The sequence below is a fragment of the Cyprinus carpio genome, chromosome A16 (genome assembly GCF_018340385.1).
Source record: "Cyprinus carpio isolate SPL01 chromosome A16, ASM1834038v1, whole genome shotgun sequence".
Classification (NCBI taxonomy): Eukaryota; Metazoa; Chordata; class Actinopteri; order Cypriniformes; family Cyprinidae; genus Cyprinus; species Cyprinus carpio.
Genome location: NC_056587.1, coordinates 9,857,853 through 9,867,236, shown reverse-complemented (window position 1 = coordinate 9,867,236; position 9,384 = coordinate 9,857,853). Strand labels below are relative to the sequence as shown.

Genomic DNA, 9,384 nt, shown 5'->3' with positions numbered 1-9,384 from the left:
AACTGTGTCAGAACAAATTCATCTTGATAATGTCAGCTAACTTTGATAGAAAGGTATTTAATGGATTAATGGATGGACAATCAACCAAAACTTCAGACAACTGTTAGTATGACAATATTTACACAACTATCAATACTTTGTTGAATTACCAAGCAATGTTTTTTTTTTAATTTTGTTCAGTCTGTGTTGTAAAAAGGTTGCATTAGCAATTAAAGAAAAAACATTTAAGCAAAACTTATAATCAGGTCAAAGTGTCTGAATAATTTTTGGTCCAAATTTATATATATATGTATATATATATATATATATATATATATATATATATATATATATATATATATATATATATATATATATATATATATATATATATAAATTTTGCTGGTAGTCCACTGTATAAAGAATTTTTGGGTATAATATGTCACAGTTTATTGTTTATTTTGCTATACTCACTTACATAAATGAACAATAGTGTGCTGCACCCAAATATCAAAAATTATATCTGGTGTCTGAATAATTTTTGGTTTGACTGTGGATTCTTGTTAAAACTACAAAGTAATTCAGTCAAGAGCAGAGAGTGATTTTCTTTCTTTCATTTTCTCAAATTAACATCACAGCAGCTAGTAAATTAGGTGCGGTCACTTTAGGAGACAATGGATCCATTATAATGATACTCATCCGATTTCTTTCTCCACTGTTTACTTTCACTTAAGACATAACCAACAGGTTTTTTGAGGATACCCTCCAACACGGGTATTTTGACATAATTTTGTATGTATTTACGGTACAAGAGCAAGAAGAGCAAATTCGGTGTTGAAGCGTTTTGAGACGCATCTCTCTGCTTGCACCCTGAACACAAGAACACCAGGTGATGAAGTGGGCTCTTACACATCTTTTTCTGTTTGCATGTCTAAACTGCGATTTGTATTTGTTCGTTCATGTGCAGGAGGACGTGAAGGAGAGCTCGGTTCAGTGTTGCTCTCCGTGAGATGTGGCTCTCGCGATCTCTGCATGCACACTGAACACAGCGTGCGAGTACAGTTGAGTTTTTCCACGTCTTGTGTTTAAATGCTTTAAACTCTTTTGAATGTTTAAATTGGCATGGCTTAAAAACACGAGCAAATGATAAGCTGTCAACTGTCTTGAGCATTTTTTTTAGGCTGGCATCAGTCAGACGGTTGAGATACACAGTGTCTATACGACATGGCGGCGGCAGCAACAATACTACAGAGAGAATCAAAGTTACGCTTTCTTTCTTTGCGTGAACATTTGGGCAATGTTATGCAAATCTTCCCACACAGTGACGTAGACATGTGGGGGCGTGTTTAAACGAGGCGTTTTAGGAGGGTGTGGTCAAGTCTTAACTTTTATAAAGAATATCTCTTTGGGTTTGAGACTTTAGTCTTTGCAACTTTAGGGATCTTATCTATGCACAAACAGCTTGTAACACTCCAAAAAGAACGGAAAACTTGAAATCACATCATATGACCCCTTTAACATAATCATGTTTTAAACTTTAATGATCAAAACACAAACCATCTCAATATATCTGTTGTGAACATTATTTATATCAATAACAATTTGTAGCCTATAGTTTTTCAAACATGCAAAAAAAATTGCAATGTCAGTGGAGAGCCTGCTTGATACAAAATATGAAACTTGTGGTGTGTAAGAAAAAGAAAGAAACAATAGATTAAATATTTTTTATGTTTCTGAAAGTCCACAGGGCCAAAAGCGCCTACATATGTAGAAGTACTGAGCGTACGGAGGTGGACTTGATAATGGTACCGCCCACCAAATTCAAACTCTGTCACCTGATTGGTCAATTTCGATTCGTGCGTAAGCGTCTATGCGTCCTCTGAGATCGATTCAATGCACGGCCATGTTAAATCTCTAGACGGAAGAGACAAAAGCCACAGCAACAAAGAATTTCTCAAGAAACGTTCGAAGAATTAATCAAATCCACGAAGATTCAAATCCTTCAGAATTCGAAGGTAACGAATTCGGACATAATTATAATTGAAATAGACCGTTATCTTCCCCAACGTGCATAGTGGGCCTCTCTTGCGCTCTTGTTAGCATCTAGCTAAGCTAACCTGTCTTAACAATGTAACCGCTGGCAGGTTGAGTTAGCATGAGCTTTAATAGTATGTTTCAAATATAGTTCACCGGTATCTCATACCTCAGAAAAAAAACACAGTTCACCATGTCTCCAGAAAAATGTGCGGCGTTGTGTTGTTCTCCTTTAATGTTGTGAAATGCACACTTTTACTTATGCATCTAAAATGAAAAAACAAAACTCCATAAAACAAACCACTTTTTGCCTTTCCTCTAGCCCAGCTAACTCAGCAAACAAAACACCCAAACCACAACCTCACTCTTCAGATCCGATCGTTAAAGCTAAACCTTTAGAGAATTAAGAATGACCTTAAATCCGACTCGAATTGAATCAGATGTGTTATTAATCCAAATTTAAAGACGTATAAAAGTATTTAAAGTATTTAAAGACGAACAGTGAAACTTACCCTTTACTAGTTGCCAGAAATAGTGTATGCTTGATATGATACTTATTTTGTATAATATCTTTAATATTTGGCAGGTATTCCAGAAATTCCTCCACTGAAGCGTTCAGGAACTGTGACAGAGAGAGGAGAGGAAAAACGAGACATCGCGAAGCCAAAGTGGAAACATTTATGGACTGTTAACGTTATTTTGGACTCATAATCCTGCATTGACTTTCAGTTTGAAATCCCTCCGTTTGGAGTTTTTCAGCAGGTGAAATAAGAGCAAGTGACCCTGAGCGAAGTTTGAAATTCCTCATGACGGAGAGAATACAGGAATTTTAAGAGCACATTAAGAACCTTTTGCTGAGCCTTGTGCTTTTGAATGTAAATACTTTATACCTTTTTTTGGATACCAAAAGGAATACAGAGGGTACTACAGGATTTCTGCAATCCAGCTGTTAAAAAAAAAAAATCAGAAAAAAATAAAAGTGAATACTTTTCAGGGATAACGTAAAAAGTGACTTTTGAAAAGCATTAATAGATTTTTTGCGAACTTGCATTTTTGGAAACCCTTGTGTAAGACTTGAATTTTACAAGTACCTGTTTGCTAGTTATTTTGTACATTGGCTCTAGGCTTGTTATATATTTATTCATATAAATATAATTTTCTCCTATATTGGGAGAGCTTATTATAAACAATTGTTATACGCCAGGCACTCTTCTTTTTAAGAGGTCTGTACGTACTGGAAACTGTTTACATAAAAGCGCAGTGAGCGTAACGGTAAAACAGTTTAACAAATAGCTGAAAAGTAGCAAAAAAAAAATTTATTTGTTTGAAACCGTTGAGGGAAAACATCTGACAATGGCTACAGCGAGAACAGAGATCCCTTCTTCAGTCATGCCAATGAGCAAACAGAATGGACAGGCCAAGCCCATGACCCTCCAGTCAGGATCACATACTTCCTCAACACAGTCTGGAAAAACACCTGTGATGCCCCAGAAAGGAAGCAGTATACACCAAAGCAGTGGCGGTATCAGGTAATCTTTATTGATTTAAAATAGTTTGAAGAGTCTGGTTACTTTTGACATTGATTCCTTGCATTAATCATGTCAGTTAAGCTGTTTGTTATGAGTGTGCAACTGTATAAAGTCGAATTGAATTATTTCTTCTAGGTTTGGTGATGACTGGAAGAAGTGCCTGCAGCTTCCACCGAAAGACTTGCGAGTGAGAACCACAGTAAGTTATGAAACTTGTTTTCTTATAAGAGGGTGATTTTTGAGTTGGCTACTGGTCCCCTTATTCCCAGTTTTTGACTTTAAATGTCCTCCTTTGACAGGATGTGACTGCAACCAAAGGAAACGAGTTTGAAGATTACTGCCTTAAGAGGGAACTGCTGATGGGCATCTTCGAAATGGGCTGGGAGAAGCCTTCCCCTATCCAGGTAGTTTAACCTGTATACACCATCACAGTGTGATCCTGTTGCAAAGTTTGCATATTTATCTAAACCAAAGTGGTTGTTTAGTTTTGTCTGCTTGGATAATGACTTTTAGAATGGTTGTTAAGGGAGCCTAACTTGAGTTTTGTTTGCCCCCTCACCCCACTGTCTGTCTCTGTAGGAAGAGAGTATTCCTATTGTCTTGTCAGGGAGGGACATTCTTGCCCGAGCTAAAAATGGCACAGGTAAAAGCGGAGCCTACCTCATCCCCCTCTTGGAAAGGATTGACCTGAAGAAGGACTATGTTCAAGGTTGGAATATAATATTAAAAAAGCAAATAAGTTATTTATAATGCATTAATTCTACCATTTAAACATTTGTGGTCTGTAAGACTTTTTGTGCCCTTGTTTACCAAGGGATGCATTTGTTTGATCAAAAATGACAAAGAAAAATGTAATTGTGAATAGGGCTGGGTATCGAGAGCGATACTCTTTAGGCACCGACCGAATTGCTTCGATTCCATTGAGTAACGAAAAACCTCTTGTTGTTCAGTACCAAACTTTGATACCTAAGGGGTTAATCTCGTCAATGTCAGTAAGCCTCCAGTACTAGTATGGCATTATTTTAATGACAAATGTTGAGAGCGCATTATTGTAGCGCGAAAGCACATTAATATAATGCGCAAATTTCTCCACTCACACGTGGATTTCCTTTGCTCTCACACAAAGCTGAAAAAATTAAAACCCAAAAGTGTCGTTCAGGAACCGGTATCGGAGTCTAGGTATTGGTATCAGTATTGAATTTTTTTTTTAAGATACCTAGCCCTAATTGTGAATTTGCTTTGATTACAAATGTACTTTGTCTCATTTGGGCAGCCATTACTCTAGTCTGTAGCATCACATGATCCTTCAAAATTCATTCGAGTATGCTGATTTGCTGCTTAAATATTTCTTTTTGATATTGACAACAGTTGTGGAAAGTGATGCTTTTTCCCCCTTTCAGTAATGTTTGATGAACACAGTTTAAAAAACATTTATTTTAAATAATACAATTTTGTAACTATGTAAAAGCATGTAACTGTTACTTTTATTCAGTGGGACTGATTAAATTGAGCAAAGTACTAATCTTTCCAAAAAAAAAAAAAAAAAAATCTTGCTGACTCCAAGCTTTGAACATCTGTTTATATAAATTGATTATTTTTATTTATTATTTTTTTTCCTCCACATCTTTATTTTAGCCATCGTGTTTGTACCTACTCGTGAGTTGGCTCTTCAGGTGAGCCAAATAAGTATCAACATGAGCAAGCACCTCGGTGGTGTCAAGGTCATGGCTACAACAGGTGGCACTAACCTGAGGGATGACATCATGCGGCTTGATGAAACTGGTAATTAGAGTTCTATACCATTTTTGAGTTTCCCGAGCTTGAAAAATCTAGTAGTGATTTCAAAACTTAATGTGGGTTATGAAACTGATGTAAAAAACACCTTTACAGTAACACGCTTACAAAATTTTTTTTTTTTTGTTGCCTGTTACACCTACTGACTGTTTTTCTGAAGTCTTGCCCTCTTGCCAGACCATAGACATTTAAGCAATTCTTAAATTGTGCATCCTTGTTCCTCAAATCCACACTTCATTATAATGGGTTCAAGATCTAACATACAGGGTTATTTTGACTAGAATTTAGAAGTTAAATGTACTTGATGAATGCAGTCCCCCCTCCTCCTACTGTTAACCGTTATATTCTTTTCTCTTCAGTACATGTTATAATAGCTACCCCAGGAAGGATCCTGGACTTGATAAAGAAAGGTGTGGCCAAGGTTGACAAAGCTCAGATGATTGTGATGGATGAGGTGAGAAAAATAATGCAAAAAAGTCGATTTCCAGCTAAGAATGTTCTCTGAATGAATGCTAAAATTGAAGTTCATGGTATCTGATTCTTTCTTTACAGGCTGATAAGTTGCTATCTCAAGACTTTGTGGTGCTGATTGAGGACATCATCAGCTTCCTGCCCAAAAAACGGCAGATTCTGCTCTATTCTGCCACTTTCCCCATCAGTGTGCAGAAGTTTATGGTGAGAGATGTACTTGTAATAACTCTCCGGTTTTTATCAGTCTAATCTTTCTTAAATTGTTAAATGTCTAACTATATCCAAGATTACTCATCATATTTAGATGTATTGTTTAATCATGCTAATGACTCTCTCCTGTTGTGTAGACCAAGCACCTTCAGAAGCCATATGAAATCAATCTGATGGATGAGCTGACACTGAAAGGCATCACTCAGTACTATGCTTATGTGACAGAAAGACAGAAAGTGCACTGTCTCAACACACTGTTCTCCAGGGTAAGTGACTGTCCCTTTACAGATAGACTCTAAATTTGACAAGTTCTCCATTTGTAGTATTCCAAAGTTTCTTTAGCATACTACAGTTGAATAACTGTGTTGTCTTAAAGACTTTTGGTACTCTATTTCCTCACCTTCTAAAAAGAAAAAGAAAAAATCATTGTCTCTCCTTCTATTTGTTTATTTTATATCTTTTTCTTTCCTAGCTTCAAATCAACCAGTCAATCATCTTCTGTAACTCCACCCAAAGGGTGGAACTCCTTGCCAAGAAGATCACACAACTTGGCTATTCTTGCTTCTACATCCATGCCAAGATGATGCAGGTCAGCTTCAAAATGCATTAAACCTTTTTTTCAAGAGGAAACACACTATTATTGACTTTTTTTTTTTTTTTTTTAAGAAATTAATTTGGAAAGTAGCCATTAAGTTGAACAAAAGTGACAGTAAAGATATTTTAAATGTTACGAAAGATTTCCATTTCAAATAAATGTTCTTTTGACTTTATGTAGAGAATCCTGAAGAAATGTCACTGCTTTTACAAAAATACTATGCAGCACAACTTATTTTCAACATTGATATTAAAAAGAAATATTTCTTGAGCACCAAATCAGCATATTAGAGTGATTTCTGAAGGATCACATGACACTGAAGACTGGCTGCTGAACATTCAGCTTTGCCATCACAGAAATTAAGTATTAAAATAAATGAAAATAGACAAGTTATTTTAAATTGTAATATTTCTCAATATTACTGTTTTTACTGTATTTTTGATAAATTCAGCCTTGAGTATGAGTAACTTCTTTCAAAAACAGTCATACAGACCCCAAATTATGAACAGTACTACATGTTCCTTTGTTGTTCTTGGTGTATGCCGTGATTTTGTTTTTCTGAATTATATTTATATATTAACACAGGAATACAGAAATCGTGTGTTCCATGACTTCAGAAATGGACTGTGTAGGAACCTGGTCTGCACAGGTACGGAGAACCACGTTCGTAGATGTCTTGTTGTTAGGATATTTCCCCAAATCTTTCTGAACATTTTTCATGGGATCTTTCCTGCCACAGATCTTTTCACAAGAGGAATTGACATCCAGGCTGTCAATGTAGTCATTAACTTTGACTTCCCCAAAAATGCAGAGACATATCTGCACCGCATTGGTCGATCAGGTAATCATCAGCTCTGGATTTGACTGGTTATTGGTTGTAAGGTTTTCCGTTCATCATTTGTTAGTGTTCATTATTGTGATTGGGTCTACATGTAGTTTATTTCAGTGTTTTCTCGATGTTCTCAGGTAGGTACGGTCACCTGGGTTTGGCCATTAACCTGATCACCTCAGAAGATCGTTTCAACCTAAAGGGCATTGAGGACCAGCTGATGACTGACATAAAGCCCATACCCAGCAGCATTGACAAGAGCCTGTATGTGGCAGATTTTCACACCATGAACCCTGATGAAGAGGAGGCTGCTCACAAAGCAGGCGAGCTTAATTAACCCTTGCCGGTAAGAAGGTCATGTCCTAAAAGACCTGATCTGAAGTGCTTCAACTTGTTCTTTTGTATAGACGTGATTAAATTCAGTCGGAATATCTCCCTTTCTTTCAGGAGAATAAAGGGACCTATGCTTGGCATTCTGCACAATTTCTACTGAAGACTGGCGCAAAGATGACTGTTTGTTTGTTTGTTTGTTGTAGTTTATTTTCTCACCAAATGCTTCAAGGGTCTGGAACTGCCATGTTAAAATGTGATCAGCTGCCACACATTTAGGGGCTAGTATAAAGTCATTAGATTTGTTCTCGATGGACTCACTGAGGCAGCTTACCCCTTTTCCATTTAGAGCACAATAAGCCACTTTTCTTTGGACCATGAGCACTGGCGAAGACCATTCATCATCCATAACTGCTGTTCATGAGGATTTCTTTCCCTTTTATTTACCAAAACAATGAAATAGAAAATGCTGGCAGAAGAGGATGCCAAAACAAATGCCCAAGCTTTACTAGGAGTACATTCAGTCTATCCGTCACCTCATGTGCAAGGTTTTGCGCATTATATAATGATTGAGTTTTACTCTGAGCTTTACAGTTGATCAGGAAAACCAGGGAGGAAGTTTAACATTCATAATGGTCTTCTTTTACAACCTTGCATGTGTGTGTGTGTATATATTTATATATATATATATCATCTGGAGAAAAGCTTGTGCTTTTGTTCTAATACAAACAGACAATATTTTGACTTTTTCTTTGGCTAACTTTTGACTCGCCAGCATGACATCATTCCCAAAAGATTTTTTGAAAACATTCAGCCCCTTTTTTAAAGTCAGTCTACATCGTCATACTCCCTTTGACCATCTCCATTTCTCCAAGTGCCTTACTCTGTTACATACTTCCTCTAGGTAGGAAGGAGCACTAAAGGTGCGTACTGCAAAAAGCAAAACAGCACTTTGGTCAGGATTGTTTGGTCAAGTTGTTACCTGCTAGATTTAGACTTCTCTCATACCTCAAACCCATTAATCGCTTGTTCTCTATTTGACCCACCAGTTTGTTGGTAGTAAACAGTACCTAGCTCGGCATTGGCTGGGTGAGCAACAGATTTGCTCGTGTACAACAACCAGGTAACCCAGTTCAGATGTTTGGTGAGGCTGGACTTTTTTTTTTTTTTTTTTTTTTTTGCATTTTTGAAAACTGGGGGACAGTTCAATATACTCTCCTTTTTCCCCCCGTTGACAAGCACAGTCAGGTTTTGTTTCGATAAAAACCGTGTAATGTTATTAATCTGATTCAGTCTTTCCCCTGGTGGTGTCTAAAGCACAGAAACAGACAGAGTAATGTCTTTTACAACATATCAGCACAAATGCTGTGATGAAATGGCAGCTGTAATAAAGTTGGTAGCTCTTGAAATGTAAACTTTTGTGTCCCCTGTTGTATGTGTTGAATTGTGCTCTCTTTGCCATGTGTTAAGTAGAAGCTGTATGTTTTACTGCGAGGATTCATGGAAGAATGGCCAAAGCTTTTTGCTCAAAATGTTAATGCCAGCCTATCCTGTCCCTTCTCTTTTAAGCAAAATAAAGTCCAGCATATTCTCCAAATGTTTGTTTTCTCTTT

General features: G+C 36.8%; 1 protein-coding gene across 1 annotated transcript; it reads left to right on the top strand.

Moving 5' to 3' along the window:
• The first annotated feature begins 1,837 nt into the window (after nucleotides 1–1,837).
• Nucleotides 1,838–9,368, top strand: LOC122147989 (probable ATP-dependent RNA helicase ddx6). Its single transcript, XM_042772543.1, has 14 exons — nucleotides 1,838–1,994; nucleotides 2,600–3,542; nucleotides 3,678–3,741; nucleotides 3,842–3,946; nucleotides 4,122–4,251; nucleotides 5,178–5,324; nucleotides 5,696–5,790; nucleotides 5,889–6,011; nucleotides 6,155–6,283; nucleotides 6,490–6,606; nucleotides 7,198–7,261; nucleotides 7,352–7,453; nucleotides 7,579–7,787; nucleotides 7,889–9,368. The coding sequence occupies exons 2-13, from the start codon at nucleotides 3,367–3,369 to the stop codon at nucleotides 7,776–7,778; spliced, it is 1,452 nt and encodes a 483-aa protein (XP_042628477.1). The 5' UTR covers nucleotides 1,838–1,994; nucleotides 2,600–3,366; the 3' UTR covers nucleotides 7,779–7,787; nucleotides 7,889–9,368.
• Nucleotides 9,369–9,384: the final 16 nt, after the last annotated feature.